The 25,957-nt window shown below is 44.3% G+C and overlaps 1 protein-coding gene across 1 annotated transcript; it reads right to left on the reverse strand.

Moving 5' to 3' along the window:
- Positions 1 to 21,860: 21,860 nt before the first annotated feature.
- Positions 21,861 to 24,069, reverse strand: C14H20orf202 (chromosome 14 C20orf202 homolog). The gene is made up of 2 exons (XM_059038607.2): positions 24,004 to 24,069; positions 21,861 to 22,094 (listed from the first exon to the last, which is right to left on the reverse strand). Exons 1-2 carry the CDS (start codon positions 24,067 to 24,069, stop codon positions 21,861 to 21,863), a joined length of 300 nt encoding a protein of 99 aa, XP_058894590.2.
- Positions 24,070 to 25,957: the final 1,888 nt, after the last annotated feature.

Genomic DNA, 25,957 nt, shown 5'->3' on the forward strand with positions numbered 1-25,957 from the left:
TAAATTTTGATATAAAAATCTTTCAGTGCTATTTTACAGCAAGCAAAACCATTTTTCATTAATTCTATAAAATAGATTATCTTCTAATTCAATGCATTATTCAATTCAAATTATTTTCTTATAAAAAGAAACTTTTATTTAAAATACAAAACTATATCGGGCTTCCCTGGTGGCGCAGTGGTTAAGAATCCGCCTGCCAATGCAGGGGACACGGGTTCAAGCCCTGGTCCAGGAAGATCCCACATGCCGCGGAGCAACTAAGTCCGTGCGCCACATTTACTGAGACTGCGCTCTAGAGCCTGTGAGCCACAACTGCTGAGCCCGTGTGCCACAACTACTGAAGTCCACGTGCCTAGAGCCCGTGCTCCGCAACAAGAGAAGCCACCGCAGTGAGAAGCCCACGCACTGCAGCGAAACGAAGAGTAGCCCCCGCTCGCCGCAACTAGAGAAAGCCCGCGCACAGCAATGAAGACCCAACACAGCCAAAAAATAAATTAATTATTAAAAAAAAAAAAAAACTGTAGGAAAAGAATCAGAGGAAGGGAAGAAAAAAATCAAATTTAATGTTTTGAAATAAGAATGGTAAAAGAAAGCCTTCACTTAAAGACAAAATAATTATGCACATTTCCACAAACTGTACTATTCTCAATAACATAAGCCTCCAGTATTAAGCAAAGGGATGTCATAACGCTTTGGCTGACCTCTAGAGAAGAATCAAGTCATTGTTACATACAGGTAGTCTTAAACTGCCACTAGAGAACCATTTTTTAACTTCTTTTCTACTTAAAGTTCTGATAAAAGAGAAAACTGAACCAAAGCAAATACAAAAACAAAATCAGCCACAGAATTTAAAACTTAGATGAACTTTGATCAATGCCCATTTCCACCCCAAGAATCAAATCATTGGGCCCAAAATAAAGGTTGTGCAATCTACCGAACCACATTCCTCAATGGGACAGCTAGAGATTGTATGGCCTATGCCTGCCTTGGCTCCACTTTCTTCCTTTCTCCTCTGTGTGTTTGGTATTTTAGAATAAATTCCAATTTGTCTTTTTCAGTTGCTCCCAGGTGTGTATGATTACTAGTAAACTTTAAGAAAAAAACAACTCTGTGATTTATTCCTGAGACGTTGATTTTCCTGAGCACTTTGATTTTCCTGAGACGTTGATTTTCCTACCTCACCCCACAAAAAATCCCCCACAGGAGCCCCATTGTCCTGTGAGTTATTTCTAGGTTGAACTGACTTCATGCGAAGTAAAGCTAAGGATAGTAAATGGAACTAGGAGCCAGGGAGGAGGCTTAATTCGTGGAAAAGGGTCCCAGTGAGGAGAGTGAGGGCGGTGGGCGAAGGGGAGCAGAGGGCGGGAGGAAGGGGCAGAAAGCGGACCCTGGGGGGAGGGGGCGTCGCGGGGGGAGAGAGCCACAGAGGGCGCTCCTTCCAAGGAGAGAGAAGGGGGGAGGGGCGAGGAATGGATGGTGCTGGGGTCTTGGAGCGGGGCGGGGGTGTGAGGAGAAGATGGCGAGAGCCAAGGGCTCGGACGCCTAGGGCTCCCTCCACACACGACTCCTCAGAGTTGAAGGCCCGGTACTCAGAGAGGGAAACCGAGACTGAGGAATGACCGCAAACGCCCGTTGCCTCCCCTCAGGCGGAGTCCCTCAGGGCTCGTGCCGGTGAAGAGCCCGGCGGGGCACGTGTGGGGATGAGGGTGGCCGCGGCCCCCGTGATCAGCCCGCCTCCAGCCCCCGGGTCCCGCCCGTCGCCCTACTTCCAGCGCAGGGTCTGAAGCGAAGCGCACCCGAACAGGGGCTGGAGAAGGAGTCGCCAGAACCGCGCGTTGGATCTCAGGCGCTCCGCTCCCTGAGCTGCTGGGCGTCTGGGAGTGAGCGGCCGGGCGACGGGAGGGGCGGGGCGGGGCGGGGCGGGGCAGTGGACCTGGGCGGGGCGAGGGGAGGGGCATATGGGGATAGCACGGGGCTATAGGCGGGGCAGTGGGCAGGGAACAGGGCAGGCCTAGGGCGGGGCGGCAGGGTGGGCGGGGCTAATGACCGGCGGCATGGGTGGGGGGGCAAGGGGGGGCAAAGGGCGGGGCAGGGGACAGAGACCCGGATGGGGGCGGGGATGGGGGGGGACACAGAGCAGTTTCCCACGTGGTGCCTGCTCGAGGAGCTTACCTGTTCAGCAACCCGGTCACTAGTCACTACAAAACAATTGTGAGGGGTGGTAATGTCTGACCCCTCTGCTTGGCCTCTGAACATCACCAGGATGATGTCTCATCTTTTGCACTTAGAGCGAGGAGGTCCCTGGAGAAGTTATTAAATCTCTTTAACCTTAGTTTTTCTCATCTGTAAAATGGAAATGATGATAATAAAAGTACGTGTGCCATAGGGTATTTTAAGAGATGAGTGAGATGAAGCATGTAAAGAGCCTAGCAATAATAAATGATCAATAAATATTAGCTATCATTATTGTTGTTAAAAAGATCATTCACGGGCTTCCCTGGTGGCGCAGTGTTTGGGAGCCCACCTGCCGATACAGGGGAAACGGGTTTGTGCCCAGGTCTGGGAAGATCACACGTGCCGCGGAGCTGCTGGGCCCGTGAGCCATGGCCGCTGGGCCTGTGCATACGGAGCCTGTGCTCCACAACGGGAAGAGGCCACAGCAGTGAGAGGCCCGCGTACCACAAAAGAAAAAAAAAAAAAAAGATCATTTACGTTGACCAGCACTTTAGGGAATATCACAGCTTGGAATATCACAGCTTTCAATAGCTAAAGCCAACTGCTACAACATAAGAAAAATCATACAAAAGCATATGGATCAAAGGCTGGTTTCCTCCCTTGAACTTCATAGTAAATACTGATAAATCCTGGAATAACAATGGCATCCAATATATAGGTTATTGATAAGGTCTCAGGCTCCTTGCTGATGGGTTGTCTTATTTACTCTTCAAACAACCTCACAAGGTAGTTAGTAATTTCCCTCCTTTTGAGATGAGGAAATGGCCTGGAGGGAGAAGCCACCTGTCCAGGGTCACATAGTTGGGGATGTTAGAGACAGAATTCAGCTTGGGTTTAGCTCCCCTTTTCCCACCTCAGGGAATGGTGTCACAGTGCCCACTCAGGCAGACATCTGGGAGATGCCCTTGAGGCCAACCTCACCTCTACCTTAATATCACTCCATAAGCAAGCCCATCACCCCACCTTCAAATAGGACTTTATCCACTTCTCACTGCCTCTACCCTCTCCACCCTGCTCTAAGCTACTTCCCTCCTGGAAAAGCTCCAACAGCTTTCTCAGCAATCTCCCTCATGTCACTTGCCTTCCTTGAGCCCATTGTCCACACTGAAGCCAGAAGGGTCTCCCCACTTTAAAGCCCTCTGAGTCCTCCTGTTGCTCTTAGAATAAAAACAAACTCCCTCCTAACAATTACAGGGTCCTGCATAGTCTCCCCCTTACAATGGAGTACCTGAAGGATGAAGCTAAGGCAGAGTTGAGTTAGGTGTACATTAATTTAGGTTCAGAGGTGTTATGGATTGAATGTCTGTGTCCCCCCAAATTCATATGTTGAAATCCTAATCCCCAAGTTGATGGTATTGGGAGATGGGGCCTTTGGGAGGTAATTAGGTCATGAAGGCTCCACCCTGATGGGTTACTAATATGGGATTAGTGCCCTTATAAAGGAGACCTTTCAACCTTTCTGCCTTGTGAAGACACAGCAAGAAGATAGCTGTCTGTGAACTAGAAAGCAGGTTCTCACCAGACACCAAATCTGCTGGAACTTGATCTTGGACTTCCCAGCCTCCAGAACTGTGAGAAACAAATGTTTGTTGTTTAGCCACCCAGTCTATGGTAGTTTGTTATAGCAGCCTGAACAGATTAGGACAAGAAGGATCAATTTATACGGTTCACAGCCCCTTTCATCTTTAGTTGTGTCATTGCTGTCCGTCTCAGTGTAGGAATGGCTTCCAGGAATACCCCTATTGTCCACTGTGCTGACTCACCCTGCACTGTGACAGGAAGGTGCAGGGCCACATGTTGTATCAGTGCCCAGCATCAGTGCAAAATGGGTGGAAAACAAGATTTGGAACATACAGTGCCAGAGCTAGTCTACAGAAAATTCTTCTGATCATCAGATGTATTAAACTATATGCAGAGGATTTGGTTCCCCGCAAAGCCTGGTTAAAAGCAGAAGTATATTTGGCAGTGCAGCCTATACAATTATAAATGCACTGCACATTTTTTCTTCCTTTCTAATAGGAATTGCACAAACTAGAAGATATCAAAGTCCTATGTTTGTAGGGATATGGCGAACTGTAAACAGTGAGTATGTCCATGAGGGAATTTGAGTGTTGTATGATCTCATTGTGTTGGGTCATGCCTTACTTAGCATTTCTACCCTAGCAATGTCTTACAGAAGAAATGGCCTGTACATGGTAACAAAAGTAGTATAGTAGGCCCTCCATATCCACAGATTCTGCATCCGTGGTTTCAACCAACTTCAGCAAAAATATTTGAAAAACAAGTCCAGAAATTTCCAAAAAGCGAAACTTAAATCTGCCACACAGTGGCAACTATTTACATAGCATTTACACTGTATTAGGCATTATAAGTAATCTAGAGATGATTTAAAGTATGGGGAGGGTGTGAATAGGTTATATGCAAATATTATGTCATTTTACATAAGGGACTTGAGCATCCTTGGATTTTGGTATCTATGGGAGAATAATTGCCCCGCAGATACCAAAGGGCAACGGTAATTCACTAAGAGGAATAGATACATTTCAAATCAAAGTAATGAATACACTTGTAGATTGTTGTGATAATCTAATTAATTAAAAGGAGTGAATTATATAAATACATTTGGGGAAAGATTCAAATATCTCACTTATTTGACATGAAATACTGATATGGATGAAGATAATGTAAAATTCATATTATGCCACCACATGGGGATGCTGACAATAAAACTAGTTAATGTGCTGTCAACCCAAAAAGTATTTAAGCTTAGTCACTATATAAAAAGACTTATAGCTCATGTATGAAAGAAATTTAGAGGTTTTCTCAAATCTGACAATAATCCTAAGAATTTACATGGCATTAAGCTTTACAACTTAAAGAAAATTGTTTAAACTGTCCACCAAAAAAGTCAATCAATCTTCTAAACACTAAATTATCATCTTCATATTTTTTTAAAAAGACAACAAAATCATTGTCTTATGAGTATATGGTCAAAGAATATACAACAAAAAATGTAGAGAAAAAATTATTATAGAACCATATCATGGCAGCTAATTAATAAAATATTATGCTATGTTTCCAGATTTTATGATTGTCAGCTTTTAATATTTTATAATTTGTTGTTATTTCTTCTGTCATTCTAGAAACAATTTCCCTTTCTAACCTAGTTCTGTATTTATGACTTTCTTCCTTTTCTTTAAGAAAAGAATACTCGGGCTTCCCTGTTGGCGCAGTGTTTGAGAATCTGCCTGCTAATGCAGGGGACACGGGTTCGAGCTCTGGTCTGGGAGGATCCCACATGCCGCGGAGCAACTGGGCCCATGAGCCACAACTACTGAGCCTGCGTGTCTGGAGCCTGTGCTCCGCAACAAGAGAGACCGCGATAATGAGACCCGTGCACCGCGATGAAGAGTGGCCCCTGCTTGCCACAACTAGAGGAAGCCCTCGCACAGAAACGAAGACCCAACACAGCAAAAATAAATAAATAAATAAACTCCTACCCCCAACATCTTCATTTAAAAAAAAAAGAATACTTTTTATAAGCTTCAGGCCCCATAAAACCTGGCCCTGTCCCTGCCCAACCCTGTGCTCTAGCCATATGGGATCCCCTCTATAACCATGGCTTAGGAAATTGCCTGGCACACAGTGGTACCAAAAAACTATTTGTAGATAAATGAATGAATGAGTGAATGAATGACTCAGAAACCAGAATGCTAGAATGTTAACTCCAGGGAAACATGAATTTTGTCTGTTTTATTTGTTCTTACATTCCCACATCCAGAACAGTGCCTTTCGTACAGCAGGTGCACAAGAAGTATTTCTCTAAATGAATCCAGACCTGTTTTATTGCAGATAATGCTTCTTTTCATTGCCTCCAGTTATTCCATTTACAAAGTACTTTCCCAGGATCTCTCCATAACTCTCAGAGATGTCATTTTCATTTTAGAGTTAAAGTTCAGAAGAGGAGAAGTGACTTGCCCCAGGTCATTCAGTCAGTGGCAGAGCTGAACTTCAAACCTAGATCTCCAGGGCCAGAAAGCCTCAAGGTCCACAGCACTCCCAATAACCTGTCCCACAGTGGGAAAGCAGTCAGTGAAGAAGCCAGTCCCACAATGCAGAGCAGGCCCGTTCCCAGAAGAGCTACTCTGCATGGACACCAGGTGGCGCCATCCACCGAGTAGTTACCCTCGTCTTTGACAGCCACTTGATAAGGTCAAAAAAGTTTATCAGAAACCAAAGTTTGAACCACCAGTTTCATTTGCTTTCAGCTGCCCTGCTTTTCCTTCATTGACCACTTGTTATTTGGGTCTCAGTTTCCTTTCTGTCAAATGGGAATATTAACAGGTACTTCCCAACCAGGCGATACGTTATGGTGCCCATGCATGGCCCATATTCAACAAACATGCATCCTACTTTTTCCAACAGGTCCCACGGTAATCTCCAGCTGTACAAAATTCTTCTTAGCCCTGCACATTGCCAGAGAATGATTTCCAGCAGGAATGAGAAGGAAATTCCTTTTTGTTGATCACCTACTGTGGTAGGTGGAAAAATGACCCTTACATCCTAATCCCTGGAGCTTATGAATGTTACTTTATGTGGCAAAGGGGGGGGGTGTCCTCCTTTGCAAATGTGATTAAATTAAGGATCTTGAGATGGGGAGATTATCCTGGATTATCAGGTGGACCCTAAATACAATCGCAGGTATCCTCAGTAAGAGGAAGACAAAGGGAGATTTTACACAGACAGAGCAGAAGGTACAGGTGTGGCTTCAAATCAAAGAATACCAGCAGCCACCAGAAGCTAGACGAGGTCAAGAACAGATTATCGGGCTTCCCTGGTGGTGCAGTGGTTGAGAGTCTGCCTGCCGATGCAGGGGACACGGGTTCGTGCCCCGGTCCGGGAAGATCCCACATGCCGTGGAGCAACTAGGCCCGTGAGTCATGGCTGCTGAGCCTGCGCGTCTGGAGCCTGTGTTCCGCAACGGGAGAGGCCACAACAGTGAGATGCCCGCGTACCATAAAATTCCAAAGGGATTGCAGCCTGGCCCACACCTTGATTTTGGTCCAGTGAAACAGGAGCAGAACTGCGACCATGGGGCAGAGGCAGGGCAGAAATCCCACCTATGAACTGGATTCAAGATATGCTGGAGGCAGGGAAGGGGGCACACTACTAGGGACACCCAGACTCTAGGTCTGCTCACCAACCATGGTGATTCCAGAGGGTGTTGTCTAGAGATGTCTTTGAGTTCCTTTCACACATACAGAGATTGTCTTGCCCCAGACTGTGCCAGAAGGAGTGGAGGGGTTGGTAGGGGGGCATGTGAACCCAGCACCTCTGCATCCTCTTTCCCACGGCACTCCTCCCTCCACTGCTGCTGACTGGAAGAGCACCGTCATGCTATGGGTCAGAGCTCTGCTTAGGCAGAAGATAGATCTGAGATTTACTCAGTGTGTTATTTTGGGCCACTTAGTTCCACTAAAACGCAATTCCTTCATCCGTAAAATGGAGATGTAATATCACCCTTGAAGAGCTGTTGAGCGGGTTCACAGCAACAGTATCTTTACAATGTTTCATATGGTGCTGGTAGTTAGGTTAGATAATTGATAATAAAAATGAATAGTTTACATGGCACACACACAGCCCTTATTAGATGGCAGGCACTGTTGTAAACATTTTGCATGTATTTTTTTAATGGGACTAGAAAAGAGTTTTATTTGAGTCAAACTGGGGACTATAGCCAAGGAGACAGTGTCTCAGATAGCTCTGAGACGCTGTTCCAAAGAAGCATGGGTTTTTTTTGTTTGTTTTGTTTTTTTGTGGTACGCGGGCCTCGCACTGTTGTGGCCTCTCCCGTTGCGGAGCACAGGCTCCGGACGCGCAGGCTCAGCGGTCACGGCTCACGGGCCCAGCCGCTCCGCGGCATGTGGGATCTTCCCGGACTGGGGCACGAACCCGTGTCCCCTCCATCGGCAGGCGGATTCTCAACCACTGCGCCACCAGGGAAGCCCAGAAGCATGGTTTTTAGCACAGCTTTGTATCTTGTCAGAGCAAAGAACATCAAACATTACAGGATACATTCCTTCAAAATTTCAAAGAAGACAGATGAGCACGTACACAGCAAATCAGCCTGGCCTTGGCACCTGCGAAGAGAGTCTTATCATCAAGGGAGTATTAACATTGATGTTCCAGGAAGGGAGGTATTTATCTCTATCTTCAAAACAGACATTCTTTACTTTTGGACAATGCACACTTTTCTTTAATGGTTAGAGCAGATGTACAGTGTATGCTTTTTTTTTTTGGTGGAAGCAATATATATATATATATATATTTTTTTTTTTTTTACTCACATCACTCTGTTATTGGTAAAATCAGTCATACAATCAACTGGGTCATTCCATCATTGGATGACTTGAATAATATATATACATATATTTTTTTATACAGCAGGTTCTTATTAGTCATCAATTTTATACATGTCAATCCCAATCTCCCAATTCATCACACCACCACCCCCAACACCCCACGGCTTTCCCTGCTTGGTGTCCATACGTTTGTTCTCTACATCTGTGTCTCGATTTCTGCTCTGCAAACCAGTTCATCTGTACCATTTTTCTAGGTTCCACATATATGCATTAATATAAGATACTTGTTTTTCTCTTTCTGACTTACTTCACTCTGTATGACAGTCTCTAGATCCATCCACATCTCAACAAATGACCCAATTTCGTTCCTTTTTATGGCTGACTAATATTCCATGGTATATATATACCACATCTTCTTTATCCATTTGTCTGTCAATGGGCATTTAGGTTGCTTCCATGACCTGGCTATTGTAAATAGTGCTGCAAAGAACATTGGGGTGCATGTGTCTTTTTGAATTATGGTTTTCTCTGGGTATATGCCCAGTACTGGGATTGCTGAGTCATATGGTAGTTCTTTTTTTAGCTTTTTAAGGAACCTCCATACTGTTCTCCATAGTGTCTGTATCAATTTACAATCCCACTAACAGTGCAAGAGGATTCCCTTTTCTCCACACCCTCTCCAGCATTTGTTGTTTGTAGATTTTCTGATGATGCCCATTCTAACTGGTGTGACGTGACACCTCATTGTTGTTTTGATTTGCATTTCCCTAATCATTAGTGATGTTGAGCAGCTTTTCATGTGCTTCTTGGCCATCTGTATGTCTTCTTTGGAGAAATGTCTATTTAGGTCTTCTGCCCATTTTTGGATTGGGTTGTTTGCTTTTTTAATATTGAACTGCATGAGCTGTTTATATATTTTGGAGATTAATATTTTGTCCGTTGATTCGTTTGCAAATATTTTCTCCCATTCTGAGGGTTGGCTTTTCATCTTGTTTATGGTTTCCTTTGCTGTGTACAAGCTTTGAAGTTTCATTAGGTCCCATTTGTTTATTTTTGTTTTTATTTCCATTACTCTAGGAGGTGGATCAAAAAAGATCTTGCTGTGATTTATGTCAAAGAGTGTTCTTCCTATGTTTTCCTCTAAGAGTTTTATAGTATCCGTCTTACATTTAGGTCTCGAATAGATTTTGAGTTTATTTTTGTGTATGGTGTTAGGGAGTGTTCTAATTTCATTCTTTTACATGTAGCTGTCCAGTTTTCCCAGCAGCACTTATTGAAGAGACTGTCTTTTCTCCATTGTATATCCTTGCCTCCTTTGTCATAGATTAGTTGACCATAGGTGCGTGGGTTTATCTCTGGGCTTGCTATCTTGTTCCATTGATCTATGTTTCTGTTTTTGTGCCAGTACCATATTGTCTTGATTACTGTAGCTTTTTAGTATAGTCTGAAGTCAGGGAGTCTGATTCCTCCAGCTCTGTTTTTTTCCCTCAAGACTTCTTTGGCTATTTGGGGTCTTTTTTGTCTCCATACAAATTTTAAGATTTTTTGTTTTAGTTCTGTAAAAAATGCCATTGGTAATTTGATAGGGATTGCATTGAATCTGTAGATTGCTTTGGGTAGTATAGTCATTTTCACAATATTGATTCTTCCAATCCAAGAACATGGTATATCTCTCCATCTGTTGGTATCATCTTTAATTTCTTTCATCAGTTTCTTATAGTTTTCTGCATACAGGTATTTTGTCTCCCTCGGTAGGTTTATTCCTAGGTATTTTATTTTTTTTTGGAATGGTAAAAGGGAGTGTTTCCTTAATTTCTCTTTCAGATTTTTCATCATTAGTGTATAGGAATGCAAGAGATTTCTGTGCATTAATTTTGTAACCTGCAACTTTACCAAATTCATTCATTAGCTCCAATAGTTTTCTGGTGGCATCTTTAGGATTCTCTATGTAGAGTATCATGGCATCTGCAAACAGTGACAGTTTTACTTCTTCTTTTCCAATTTGTATTCTTTTTATTTCTTTTTTCTTCCATGATTCCTGTGGCTAGAACTTCCAAAACTATGTTGAATAATAGTGGTGAGAGAGGACATTCTTGTCTTGTTTCTGATTTTAGAGGAAATGCTTTCAGTTTTTCACCATTGAGAATGATGTTTACTGTGGATTTGTCATATATGGCTTTTACTATGTTGAGGTAGGTTCCCTCTATGCCCACTTTCTGGAAAGTTTTTATAATAAATCGGTGTTGGATTTTGTCAAAAGCTTTTTCTGCATCTATTGAGATGATCATATGGTTTTTATTCTTCAATTTGTTCATATGGTGTATCACATTGATTGATTTGCATATATTGAAGAATCCTTGCATCCCTTGGGTAAATCCCACTTGGTCATGGTGTATGATCCTTTTAATGTATTGTTGGATTCTGTGTGCTAGTATTTTGTTGAGGATTTTTGCATCTATATTCATCAGTGATATTGCTCTGTAATTTTCTTTTTTTGTAGTATCTTTGTCTGGTTTTGCTATCAGGGTGATGGTGGCCTCATAGAATGAGTTTAGGAGTGTTCCTTCCTCCACAGTTTTTTGGAAGAGTTTGAGAAGGATGGGTGTTAGCTCTTCTCTAAATGTTTGATAGAATTCACCTGTGAAGCCATCTGGTCCTGGGCTTTTGTTTGTTGGAAGATTTTTAATCAAAGTTTCAATTTCATTACTTGTGATTGGTCTGTTCATAATATCTATTTCTTCCTGATTCAGTCTTGGAAGGTTATACCTTTCTAAGAATTTGTCCATTTCTTCCAGGTTGTCCATTTTATTGGCACACAGTTGCTTGTAGTAATCTCTTAGGATGCTGTGTATTTCTGCAGTGTCTGTTGTAACTTCTCCTTTTTCATTTCTAATTTTATTGATTTGAGTCCTCTCCCTTTTTGTCTTGATGAATCTGGCTAATGGTTTATCAATTTTGTTTATCTTTTCAAAGAACCAGCTTTTAGTTTTATTGATCTTTGCTATTGTTTCTTAGTTTCCATTTCATTTATTTCTGCTGTGATCTTTATGATTGATTTCCTTCTACTAACTTTGGGTTTTGTTTGTTCTTCTTTCTCTAGTTCCTTTAGGTGTAAGGTTAGATTGTTTATTTGAGATTTTTCTTGTTTCTTGAGGTAGGCTTGTATAGCTATAAACTTCCCTCTTAGAACTGCTTTTGCTGCATCCCATAGGTTTTGGATTGTCGTATTTTCATTGCCATTTGTCTCTAGGTATTTTTTTTATTTCCTCTTTGATTTCTTCAGTGATCTCTTGGTTATTTAGTAACGTATTGTTTAGCCTCCATGTGTTTGTGTTTTTTATGTTTTTTTCCCTGTAATTTATTTCTAATCTCATAGACTTGTGGTCAGAAAAGATGCTTGATATGATTTCAATTTTCTTAAATTTACTGAGGCTTGATTTGTGACCCAAGATGTGATCTACCCTGAAGAATGTTCCAGGCCCACTTGAGAAGTGTAATCTGCTGTTTTTGGATGCAATGTCTTATAAATATCAATTAGATCTATCTGGCCTATTGTGTCATTTAAACCTTCTGTTTCCTTATTTATTTTCATTTTGGAAGATCTGTCCATTGGTGTAGGTGAGGTGTTAAAGTCCCCCAGTATTATTGTGTTACTGTCGATTTCCTCTTTTATAGTTGTTAGCAGTTGCCTTACATATTGAGGTACTCCTATGTTGGATGCATATATATTTATAATTGTTATATCTTCTTCTTAGATTAATCCCTTGATCAATATATAGTGTCCTTACTTGTTTCTTGAAACTTTTTTTTTTTTTTGAGGTACGCTGGCCTCTCACTGTTGTGGCCTCTCCTGTTGCGGAGCATAGGGTCCAGATGCACAGGCTCAGTGGCCATGGCTCACAGGTCCAGCCACTCCGCGGCATGTGGGATCTTTCCGGACTGGGGCACGAACCCGTGTACCCTGCATTGGCAGGCAGACTCTCAACCACTGAACCACCAGGGAAGCCCAACATTCTTTATTTTAAATTCTATTTTATTTGATATGAGTATTGCTACTCCAGCTTTCTTTTAATTTCCATTTGCATGGAATATCTTTTTCCATCCCCTCACTTTCAGTCTGAATGTGTCCATAGGTCTGAAGTGGGTCTCTTGTAGACAGCATATATATGGGTCTTGTTTTTGTATCCATTCAGCAAGCCTGTGTCTTTTGGTTGGAGCATTTAATCCATTCACTTTTAGGGTAATTATCTATATGTGTGTTCCTATGACCATTTTCTTAATTATTTCGGGTTTGTTTTTATAGGTCCTTTTCTTCTCTTGTGTTTCACACTTAAAGAAGTTCTTTTAACATTTGTTGTAGAGCTGGTTTGGTGGTCTCTTAGCTTTTGCTTGTCTGTAAATCTTTTGATTTCTCCATCGAATCTGAATGAGATCCTTGCTGGGTAGAGTAATTTTGATTGTAGGTTCTTCCCTTTCATCACTTTAAGTATATCATGCCACTCCCTTCTGGCTTGTAGAGTTTCTGCAGAAAAATCAACTGTTAACCTTATGGGAGTTCCCTTGTATGTTATTTCTCATTTTTCCCTTGCTGCTTTTAATAATTTTTCTTTGTCTTCAATTTGTGCTAATTTGATTACTATGTGTCTCAGTGTGTTTCTCCTTGGGTTTATCCTGTATAGGACTCTCTGCACTTCCTGGACTTGGGTGGCTATTTCCTTTCCCATGTTAGGGAAGTTTTTGACTATAATCTCTTCAAATATTTTCTCTGGTCCTTTCTCTCTCTCTTCTCCTTCTGGGACCCCTATAATGTGAATGTTGTTGCGTTTAATGTTGTCCAGAGGTCTCTTAGGCTGTCTTCATTTCTTTTCATTCTTTTTTCTTTATTCTCTTCCGCAGCAGTGAATTCTACCATTCTGTTTTCCAGGTCACTTATCCATTCTTCTGCCTCAGTTATTCTGCTATTGATTCCTTCTAGTGTAGTTTTCATTTCTGTTATTGTATTGTTCATCTCTGTTTGTTTGTTCTTTAATTCTTCTAGGTCTTTGTTAAACATTTCTTGCATCCTCTTGATCTTTGCCTCCATTCTTTTTCCGAGGTCCTGGATCATCTTCACTAACATTATTCTGAATTCTTTTTCTGGAAAGTTGCCTATCTCCACTTCATTTAGTTGTTTTTCTGGGGTTTTATCTTGTTCCTTCGTCTGGTACATAGCCTTCTGCCTTTTCATCTTGTCTATCTTTCTGTGAATGTGGTTTTTGTTCCACCGGCTGCAGGATTGTAGTTCGTCTTGCTTCTGCTGTCTGCCCTCTGGTGGATGAGGCTATCTAAAAGGCTTATGCAAGTTTCCTGATGGGAGGGACTGGTGATGGGTAGAGCTGACTGTTGCTCTGGTGTGCTCAGTAAAACTTTAATCTGCTTAACTACTGATGGATGGGGCTTGGTTCCCTCCCTGTTGGTTGTTTGGCCTGAGGCAACCGTACACTGGAGCCTATCTGGGCTCTTTGGTCGAGCTAATGGTGGACTCTGGGAGGGCTCACGCCAAGGAGTACTTCCCAGAAGTTCTGCTGCCAGTGTCCTTGTCCCCACAGTAGGCCACTGCCACCCCCCACCTCTGCAGGAGACCCTCTAACACTAGCAGGTAGGTGTGGTTCATTCTCCTCTGGGGTCACTGCTCCTTCCCCTGGGTCCTGATGTGCACACCACTTTGTGTGTGCTCTCCAAGAGTGGAGCCATTGTTTCCCCCAGTTCTGTCAAAGTCCTGCAATCAAATCCCAGTAGCCTTCAAAGTCTGATTCTCTAGGAATTCCTCATCCCTTTGCCGGACACCCAGGTTGGGAAGCCTCAAGTGGGGCTCAGAACCTTCACTCCACTGGGTGAATTTCTGTGGTATAAGTGTTCTCCAGTCTGTGAGTCACCCACCCAGTAGTTATGGAATTTGGTTTTGCTGTGATTGTGCCCCTCCTACCGTCTCATTGTGGCTTCTCCTTTGTCTTTGGATGTGGGGTATATTTTTTGGTGAGTTCCACTGTCTTCCTGTCAATGATTGTCCAGCAGCTAGTTGTGATCCTGGTGCTCTCACAAGAGGGAGCGAGAGCACATCCTTCTACTCCGCCATCTTGGTTCCAATCACATTTTGCATGTATTAACTCATTGTTCCTCACATTGTCCTCAGGAGGTAGGTATATTATTATTCCCATTCTATAGATGGTGAAACTGAGTCACAGAGAATTTAATGACTTGCCCAAGCCCACACAATGAGTAAATGGTAGAGCTGGGATTTGAACAGTGGCAGTGAGGCTCCAGGCTGTACTTACAGCCACTACACTATCCTGAGCTTTAAAATGGTAGCTGTTATTATTAATTATAATAGCTAAGATTGATGTGCCAGCACAATGTTGACTCACTGCATTTGCTCAATAGCTGTATGAGGTAATTTCTGTTGTATCCCCGCTTTACAGAGAAGCAAACAGAGGCAAGAAAAGTTATGTTATTTGCTTAATGTCACAGAGCTAATAAGTAGCAGACCTGGGACTCAAACCCAGGCAGCCTGGTGTCAAGGACCTCACTCTTAATCATTGCATTGTATTACCTGTGTATTGACAAGGATGATGAAGGAGAAGAGGTAGAAGAAGAGGAGGGAGAGAAGAAAACAAACCTACCTCATACGAACCACCTATGATGTGTTCAGATGTCAAAGGCTGAGCTGATCCATCAGATTCCCTCTCTCTAGACTTTGTTTTTTTGAATTTTGTTTTATTTATTTTTTTATACAGCAGGTTGTTTTTTTGAATTTTGTTTTATTTATTTTTTTATACAGCAGGTTCTTATTAGTCATCTGTTTTATACACATCAGTGTATACATGTCAATCCCAATCACCCAAATCATCACACCACCACCACCACCACCCCGCCGCTTACCCCCCTTGGTGTCCATATGTTTGTTCTCTACATCTGTGTCTCTATTTCTTCCCTGCAAACTGGTTCATCTGTACCATTTTTCTAGGTTCCACATATATGTGTTAATATACAATATTTGTTTTTCTCTTTCTAACTTACTTCACTCTGTATGAGTCTGTAGATTCATCCACGTCTCTACAAATGATCCACTTTCATTCCTTTTTATGGCTGAGTAATATTCCATTGTATATACATACCACATCTTCCTAATCCATTCGTCTGTCAATGGACATTTAGGTTGTTTCCATGACCTGGCTATTGTAAATAGTGCTGCAATGAACATTGGGGTGCATGTGTCTCTTTGAATTATGGTTTTCTCTGGGTATATGCCCAGTAGTGGGATTGCTTGATCATATAGTGATTCTATTTTTAGTTTTTTAAGGAACCTCCATACTGTTCTCTATAGTGGCTGTATCAGTTTACATTCCCACCAATAGTGCAAGAGGGTTCCCTCTCCTCCACACCCTCTCCAGCATTTGTTGTTTGTAGACCTCTCTCTAGACTTTGACAGAGAGAAATAGCAGGAGAGTGCAGTCTTTAGCAGTGGGAGTGGACAATGGAAATATGCAGAAAGAAGACAAAGTAAAGCCCAGACATAGTTAAAGGAAACTGAAGCTAGGAGCTAGGACAGATGGCAGAACAGCCCCTGGCCCCGGTTCTCAGCCTTCCCTAGGGGGAGTGGGGGCTGTGGAAACTCAATCCCCCAAACCCAACTCAGAGGCTCTGGTTCAGCAGGCCTGGGTGGGCCTGGGTGTCCGCATTCCTAGTGCGCACAGTGGTAGAGACTGATGAGGACCCACCCTGACACGCTGAGGAAGCTGGTCTGTTGAGAGAATGGAGGATGTGTCTGACATGAGGGTGCTCGCCAGTCTTTCCGTCCACTCCTCACATTTCCCGGCCCCCAGGCTGGGACAGGCCATGTGACTAATTCTAACCAATGGGCTGTGGGCAGATGGGACACATTTCACCGCCTGGCTAAAGTGTGGAAGAGACAGTGTGTGACTCTCCTTATGTATCTTCCCTGCTGTAGCATCTGGTGACAGCGCAGATGGTGGCTGGGTCTCCGAGCAGGAGCCCCCTCCGCCCCACATAATAGGGCCATAGGACATGTAGTGTGAGCCAGGAATGGACCTTGGTCGTGTTGAGGCCTTGAGATCTCAAAGTTCGTTTGTCACAGCAGTAGAGCTGAGCCCGCCTCTCAGTAACACGCTAAAACACAGTAATGCTGGAGTAATGGAGTGAATGCTTGTTGATCCAGACCTACCCTTCACCTCCTGGAGTTCCTGCTCATGGATTTTGACGGGATTCTGTCTTATCACTCTGCCTGATGTTACAAAGTGTCGGATGCCTATTCCTTGCAGCTGATGTGCCACACTGGAAACCTATCCAGTCTTTCATGGTGTGGTGGCTTTAAAACATGTCTGCAAGTTCTTTGATGCTCCTCCCATCAAGAGGTGATCTAATTCTCTTCCCCTTGAATGTGAGCTGGCCTTGGTGCCTGGCTTCTGCTGCATAAGATGCAATGGATGTGACACTGTGTGACCTCCAAGACTGAGTCATAAAGGCTATACAACTTCCTCTTGGCTCTCTTCAGATGCTTGTTCTTGGCACCAGCCACTATGCTATGACGTAGCCCAGGCCACAGGGAGGAGTCATGGGTAGGTGTTTCAGCTGACAGCATCAGCTAAGGTCCCAGGTAACAGCCAGCATCCACCGTCAGACATGTGAATAAGCAAGCCTTTGAGATGAATCAAGCTGGACACCATCTGACTGCAGCCACTTGAGAGACCAAAAGCAAGAACCACCCAGCTGAAACCAGTCAATCCCCAGAAACGTGGGAAGTGTGATTTACTGCAACGATGAATGGTTGTTGCAATAATAAAGTAACTGTTGTTGTTTTAAGTTTGGGAGCATTTTGTTACACACCAGCCAGAACACTTGGGCTCTGTAAGACATCAAGCCTGGCCCGGGGCTGGATGCTGGCCCCAGGTAAAAGTGAGCCTCTGATCCTTTCTAGTTAGTCATAGGGTGAGTCCTGAACTGCCAGCCCTGACAACAGGTATCACATCTTGAACTATTCTTCTTCTGCTCCTAATTTTTTAGCTTCTGTCCCCCATCAGTCCTTTCCCCACCTGTGTCCCCTTCTCTCCTCACCCTTGGATGGGAGGCTTGGGTGTACAGTCCTGTTTTAGCTGCCTCCGCACAGAAAACCCCAGATTTTTCTTTGTAACCATGATGCACAGACTCCCTCTGGTACACTCACTTGCTCTCTTGGATGAACATGATCTATAGCCCAGCCCTCTAGGAACCCACACTGAGGATGTCATTGCCACTCCAACCCCCTTGTCCCCCAGCATCTGGGCTCAGACTGAGTTTGTTCTGACCTGGGATCAGGAACTGAACATTGGTTCCGGAGGTGGGGTCTGGAGAACAGCACATACCTGAGCAGAGGGTCAGGTTTATCTTCTCAGATTGCTAGAGGGGGGATTGGCAGATGTTTTTGGCCTGGGGGTCCAGCTGTGGGAAGCTGGACGAGGCAGAGGGTGCTGGTTGTTGGCACAGGGCATGGAAAACCAATGTCATTGTTAACTTACATGGCCAGGCAGATATCTCTCCTCATGATGGTTGCTAACAAGCTTGTCTACTTGTAAGAGTCATAGTTTCACAAATCAATATATTTGTGATTGCACAGCAATAATAACAAGCTGTCATTTATTAGCCTTTACAATGCTCAGTGCTGTGTAAAGTGAGTTATATGCATTCTCCTATACAATATAAATAATAATCCTATGAGGTAGATATTATTATCTCTTCTTTTACAGATGAGGCTCAGAGAGGTTAAGTAACTCATCTAAGATCAAAAAGTAAGTAAATGGTGGAGGTGGAATTAAAACTCAGGTTAGGGCTTCCCTGGTGGCGCAGTGGTTGAGAGTCTGCCTGCCGATGCAGGGGACACGGGTTCGTGCCCGGGTCCGGGAAGATCCCACATGCCGCGGAGCGGCTGGGCCTGTGAGCCGTGGCCGCTGAGCCTGCGCGTCCGGAGCCTGTGCTCCGCAACGGGAGAGGCCACAGCAGGGAGAGGCCCGCATACCGCAAAAAAAAAAACAGAAACAAAAAACAACTCAGGTTAACCACCACATTTGTAGGAATATGCAAGTTAAGATCACAGTGTAATACCATTTTGCACTCATTATATTGGCAAAAATTAAGAAGACATAATACCAAGTGTTGGCGAGAATGTTTAGCAACAGGAGCTCTTGGACACAGCTCGTGGGAGTTTAAGTGAATACCCCACTTTGGAAAACACGTTTCTTGTAAACCTGAGTATTCACACACACATACTTCCAGTTCAACTCTTTGCTCTACAGGTATCCGTTGTTTCGGAAGTTCACTTTATGCCACTTTGCTTTCGTGAAAGAGCTACATTAGTACCTGTTTTCATGAACTGAAAGAAAGCCAAAGATGATTTTCACTTTTACAAAAACAGGTGAAAAGCGAAAATGGTGTCCAGTGTTTGATCTGGGGTGAGCCGTTATAGAGGCAGCAAGCACCCTGGGGGGTGTGGCACCGCCAAGCTACTTCCCCAGGAACGGCACTCAGCATTTCTGCACCAAGCCACCGTAGCTTTGACCTGGCTTTGACCTGGCTTTGACCTGCGTCTATGAGCATCTGTGCTTTATCTCAATTTATTATGGGCCTCTGTTAGCAAGATGTGTCCTAAGGTAATTGCTTCTTCACTATACACAGTTTTGGCTTGTGAAACGTTCCATAGGAATGCTCTACTTTCAGATAGCGGGGGAAAACCTGTATATCCTAGGTGCACTGGGCTTGTGCACCAGGGCACATCAACAAAAGTGATCACAGCAGCATTGGTAATTATAGCCAAAAACTGAATTATTTTAACAGAGAGAATTTAATATAAAGAATTGCTAACTAGGTATAAAGTTGTTAACTGGATGACTGAAAGGTTATAAAAAGAACCCTTAGAATGAAGGTAGCACTTGCAGGAAGCATCTACCACTTCCAGGGCTGAGGGAACAAAGAGAGGAGACTGAAATTATTAAAGCTTTCAGCCTTGCAGAGCTCCACTTCAGGTATCTGAGAAGGGAGTTCTGCTCAGCTGGGCTTGAGTCTCAGAGAGCAGAGAGGAGCCAGGGAGGACAGGAACTGAGTCTTTGGGGGAGGAGATGCTGGGCATCTGGAGCTGGTGTCTCTGAGGTTGGGAGAAGGGCCCCACAGGGCTGGCACCTACAGCCTTGAGAAGGGGGTTCTGGCTGGTGCCACAGGGAGGAATTGCTGCTTTGAGGTGAAGGAGCATTGCTAGGTGATGCTCATGAGAGCAGGACGGCCACAGGAAGCTACAAAGAACAAAGATGAAGAAGCAAGTCTTTTCTCTCTCCTCCAGCCCTGTGGTGTCCCTCTAGCCCCACTCTGCTTATTGGCAAAGTCTAACCCAGAGCAGCTAGTAATGCAGAACTGGGGTTTGTGGGGCTCCAGCCCCAGCAACACAGAGCAGGTAATTTTAAAATTTAAAGTATTTATTTTTAATTGTGTTAAATATAACATATGATAAATATTACCATTTTAACCATTTTAAAGTGTATAGTGCATCAAGTACATTCACGTTGTTATACTACCATCACCACCATCCATCCACAGAACTTTTGCCATCTTGCAACACTGAAACTCTGCACCCATTAAATGACCCCCCCCAACCCCCTACTCCCTGCCTCCAAACTCCTGACAACCAGAACTACTTTCTGTCTCCATGAATTTGACTCCTCTAAGTATCTCGTATGAGTGGGATCATATCATATTTGTCCTTTTGTGACTGGCTTATTTCACTCAGCACAATGTCTTCAAAGTCCATCCATCTTGTGGTATGTGCCAGAATTATCTTCCTTTTTAAGGCTGAATGATATTCCATTTTATGTATATATCACATTTTGTTCATCCATTCAGCCATTGATGGAGAACTATTTTTTTATATTATCAAATATTATATAGAAACCCCAGATTAGTCTGACCATAACCATCGTACATATAATGCAACCCCCCCACCCTTTGCCTCTGTATGCAATGGATTTACTTTTTCAAGGCCATTAAAAGCAATATGCTAGCAACATGCAAGAAGATTTTCAAAAATAAAAAGGCCTGACGATAATCGGACCATGTTAACACCAGGACTTTATTTTCACCTGTTCCATTTATATCTTTCTTACAGGCAGATATAATTTTTCAAAGTTATGACTCCTGCACCCCATACAATTGAGGGTTCTGCCACATCATACACCTTGTTGCCTGCCTGCCAAACTCGGTTGTCAGAAATGCCATTTTTTTCATGATTTCTCTTCTTTGCTTCTTTGACCACCCAGACAAGTTTTGGTTGCAAATGAGGGAAACCTTATTCAAATCAGCTTAAGCAAAAACAAACTGCTGTGTGCCTTTGTGGGTGGTGGTGGTAGAATTTACTGGCTTCTGCTCTGGAAAGACAGCAGGAGTAACTCACAGAATTAGGGTCTGAAATCAGGGACTAAAAAGAGCCAGCACCCTTCCTCTCTGCCCATCTCTTGCGTGGTCCTCTCTCTGCTTCTCTTTGAAGATTAGCCTCTTTCTTTCCTATTGCCAGCAGGTCTCCCTCACCTGACAGCAATCATGGCCACTGGCAGCCCCAGGTTTGCTACCACAGTAGAACAAGAATCAAGAGGGCAATCCCAGAGAAGGGCTGTGATTGGCTCTGTTGAACCATATGCCCACTCATTGGGCCAATCACGTTGTTAGGATGACCATGAATTGTAATTGGCCAGGCCTGGTTACATGCCCATCCCTATGGCCAGGGAAGTTGTAGGGCCTGTTGCTTTCAGATAAAGGGGAATAAGAAGGCCTGCCGGGAAGACAGAAAACAACCATCAAGTCACTGCACGGGGTTCTGTATTTTTGCCATGGCAACACTAGATAAACATCCTGGCACATTGAGCTCTTTCTTTGTTTTAACAATCACCTTGTGGGAAATTCCTAAGAATAGGATTACCACCATGGTGCTTGCCAGAAGCCATGTAACATGTTTGCGTTTTCCAAATGTGTTCACATCTGATACTTTATTTGTGCAAAAACTCTGAGAAGTGACAGGAGAGGAAAGAGTGACACAGAGAAGCTGAGTGACAGGTCCAGGGACACACAGTGAATGAGGGCGGGGGTGAACCCAGAGACCGGCCTTCCTGACTCCCATTCCGGTGCTCTCTCTCATCACAATCAAAGTGTAGACTAGTGGGGAAAGGGTTTAAAGTCAGGGTCATCTCTGGCCTGTTAAGGGAGGGAGCTTCGTCTGCTGTCTACCCCTTGGAGGAGCTGGGCCAGGCCCCTGGAGGAAAAGGGCTGGTGTTGCCTGCCTTCAGAGCCTGCTCGAAGTCTGATGGGGGAGGTCCCGCCACTGGATCTGGTATCCTCCCAGTGGGCACTCTCTGCACGCAGCTCCTCCAGGACACTGTGAAGATGCTTCAGCGTGAGCAGAAGTCTCTGGTCTTGGACCTGCATCTCAGCCTAGGAGAAAGAAGGAGTCTGTGAGGGGGTGGCCAGAGTGCTGGATGTTCCCCCAGAAAGCCTGCTCCTATCATTGTCTCATCGGAGACAAGCCCACAGCCTCATAGAAGTGATGTCCGCAGAAGCCTCAGTTTCTTCATTTGCAAACTAGAAAGCAAATTACTTGCCTTTCAAGGCTCTCTCTCCTGTTTTAGATTCCACCAGGACTTTGGGGGCTTATATAATCCCAGGAAAGGAGGGAGAGCACCAGACTTTCATCAGTGCTCTTCAGTGGTAGTTGCTGGTGTTACTGACTTGTTCCCTCTTCTGCATAAAGTGACTGACATCCTTCACTGATGGTCAAACGGGGCTTCTTGTCTGGGCTCCAGAGGAGAGCCCTTGTGATGTCATGTCAATTCCCTGTGATGGAGGTTAAAAATGCACTTGACTGAGAAATTTGCAAGTCAGGGACCAGCAAGTGGAGACTCAAGGCTCATCTCCTGGCATCATGTGGAGGCAGAGGACGTTTTGGTCCCGGGAGGCTGTGCCCCGGGTAGGCTTCCCCCCCCACCACCTGTTCTCCCTCCTCATGGGTAGGAGAGAAGAGAAGTACTTTATCAAGTGGAAATTAGCACTTTGGGTTCAGGTACTAAGCAGTCTCAGTGTAGTGCCTAGTGTTTAGGGGGAGCACAGGGAGGGACTGCCACCCAGCCTCTAGATCACTGAGGACTGTAAGAGGCTGCAGTTCCTGCTGCTGGAGTCCCCTGGACCCCTGAGAAACCCCACTGGGTCAGCCCCTCCCACCGAGGTGAGGACAGGGTTGGTTCCCAGCTAGTCTGTTGCCTGGCAACCCAGACAGATCATTTTTGGACAATCCTCTCTGTCCCTCCCCAGAAGAAGCTGGCGTATTGGAATACAAACTTTGGGTGCCTTCTGTGGTTCCCCAAACCACCTCCTTCTCTCTCTGGGCTGGTGTCGCCACATACTTTGGGGCTCCCCTCTGTTTTTGGACTTGGAGAAAACATCACAAGGAGAGGGATAGGCCCTGGCTTCCTGAGCAGCACTGAGGGGCCAAGTGGCACAGCTCATAAGTTCAGGTGAGTTAGTGCCCCATGGGCTGGAGCCTTACAGAAAGGAGATGGGAGACAGGGGTGAGCCGGGCAGATAAACTTCCTGTTCTTCTCTCCCCCAGGGTGCAGATCCTCCTTCAACCCCTGCAGAGAATCCCGCAGCCAGGTAAACCGGCTGCTGAGAGGGCCTCTGGGCCTCCTTAGGGCTCCTTTCTAGGTGGCAGCCAGCTTGGTAACACAAGGCATCTCCTCAAATAGCATTTTGGCCTTTGCCTCCACTCCTTATTTCCCTCACTCTCACCGCTCTGGGCTTGTACCTCCAAATAAGCGGTTAATACCCCAATCCTTGCAAGCCTCTGCTTTCTAGAAGACCCAGGCTAAGACAGCTGATGTACTCCATATCCAGCTGGGTCAGGATTGTAACAGCCAACATAGATGTGCCACGCAGGCACTAAGTGAATTACACCATCTCCTCACCAAATTCTTAGAATAACCCTTGTGGTGCTGGTACTATTGTTATCCCCATTTTACAACAAGGAGACTGAAGTTCAACGAGGTAAAGTCACTTGCTAGAGGCCACACATCTGCAGAGCTGGGCACATACCAGGACTCAGTGTAATTCTAAAACCAGTCAGGCAAGTACCGCACACAGAGCCTCCTATGTAGGCCACGACCTATTTATCCCAGCACCTGAGGTGGTGATTGTGCACTGTGTGGCTGGTCCCAGAGGGGTGCCTGCAGGGCCTACACCCCAGCCTGAAGCTCTGCCCCAGCCTAGGGGGCACCTGGGAGTGGGGAACCAGGGAACCTTGGAATATATGGTGTGAAAGCACCAGGTAAAAAGAAATGTAAAGACTTACCAGCTCCTTTCTCAGCCACTCCAGGGTCTGCCCAAGACTTGAGGTTGGCTCTTCTGCTGTTTTCATCTCAGCGTCCTTAAGAGAGACCTTGATGCTGACCTGGTGATGGGCCTGAGGGACCTTTGACTTGGACAGTCTGCTCTCTGCTTCAGGCCAGGAGCAGGGACTGGCTAAGTCACTGAGGATGGAGTTAATGAGAGCAGGAAGTGGCTGACATTGGAAAATGTAGTGTGTGTTTTTTTTTTAAAGGGCTTCAGTGCTCTGAATAGAACAAAGGGCGGGGGGGAGGGAGATCACTGGGGTATGGGTGCCTCAGTGCCTGTGGGCTCCAGAATCCAAATCTGATGCCAACAGGATCACAGAGACTATAAATCTTTAAATGATAAAATTAATAATTATTATGAAAATAGGTGTCCCCTTTCTGAGGGCTTGTTTTGCTCTAAATGCTTTGTTTTATATATATACAGATATATAAAACCTCATTTGGGGCAGATGGCACATCTGTGTCCCCAGTCCTCTCCCTCCCTCCCTCACTTATCTATAGAGTCTATAGATAAGGGAAATGCTCACTTTCCAAGTCCCCTTTCTTCTGGATGCCCATGCACCCCATTTCTAGCAAATGAGATCAAAGCAGAAATTTGCTGTTAGACTTCTGGGAAAATGTTACCTACATGATAAAGAAAAATGCCAGTGATGCTCCCCCTTTACTCTTACTTTCTTCTACTTCCTTCTGCCTTGAATGTGGATGTGATGCCTGGAGCTACAGTAACCATCTTGCAACCCTAAGACAAAGGCCAAGAAAATTGCAGAGTCATTGAAATCACTCAGTCACAGAATCACCAACATCATCTGCCTGTTATATGAGACAAGAAACCCAATTTTTAATTGGGCAAACACAGTTCTGACTGACACCCCATTTATTCTTCACAACACACTGTGAAGTGGGCATCCTTTAATCCTCTCTTTCAACAAATACTTTCTGAGTGCTTACTGTGTTTAAAATTCTGCTGTAAGCAGATAGAGGAGTAGAGCCCAAAATCAGAGAGACAAAGGCTGGAGCTGACATCCTAGTGGATGGAAACAAACTATAATCAAGTTAATATTATGATGCCAATAAATAGGATCTATTCTCATGCAGGTAGTAAAAAAATGTATTCTATCCACTTGAACTAGGAACCCCAAACTAAGAATTAACATAGTGATTCCAGGTAAAGAGCTGAGGTGACCAGCAAAGCAAACTTAACCTGTTTTGGAGGGACTTGCCCTCAACTGGGCTACACAAGCTGTCCACAGATAAAGCTCCAGTGAAGGTGAACTCTTAGCCCCCAATTACAAACCACACAAGGAAATCATCCACCATAAGTGAGAGTCAGCAGACACCAGCAACAGCAGGATTAGACCCCACTTCCCCTAAGAGCTTCAGATGAGATTTTTTTTAAAAAGTATTTTGTAAAGAATTAAAGTCATACAAAAGATTTCAAAAACATAAGAAAAATGACACTATTTTAAAAGACAGATATGAAAAATAACTAAATAGAATTTATAGAAGTAAAAATTATAGTAAATGTTTATAAATTAAAGAAAAAAGAGTGTACATTTAAGTGTAGTGCCAGAAGACAGAGTTAGGGCAGGTGATACAGGACATAGGGAGGCAGATTAGGACTCAGTAGGAGGAAAGTGTTGCTTAGAATTCTTCCAAGCAGTGAGCACTCAGCCAATGGAGTGGGGAAGCACAGCCCAGACGATCAGGGAGGCTGGAGAAGGGGCTCCACTGGCTCAGAGATAGGACCTGCAGCATCCTTTCAAGTGTGAGACTGACTGCACAGGGAAGGGGGCCAGGACACTGTATAGGAAGCCAGGACGCGTGGGTTCTAACCTGGTTGTACCAAATTTTCTATGTGAGCTTGAGCCTCATCCTTTCCATCTTAAGCATAATGAGTCTCAAAATAGTCAC

This window comes from Kogia breviceps, chromosome 14, assembly GCF_026419965.1.
Source record: "Kogia breviceps isolate mKogBre1 chromosome 14, mKogBre1 haplotype 1, whole genome shotgun sequence".
Taxonomy (NCBI): Eukaryota; Metazoa; Chordata; class Mammalia; order Artiodactyla; family Physeteridae; genus Kogia; species Kogia breviceps.

What these genes read in the sequence shown, in the direction of transcription:
- C14H20orf202 (XM_059038607.2), bottom strand. Translation starts at nt 24,069, where the DNA reads ATGAAAACAGCAGAAGAGCCAACCTCAAGTCTTGGGCAGACCCTGGAG. An exon ending in AGTGGCTGAGAAAGGAGCTG is followed by an intron (nt 22,095 to 24,003) that starts GTAAGTCTTTAC and finishes TCTTTCTCCTAG; the next exon opens with GCTGAGATGCAGGTCCAAGA.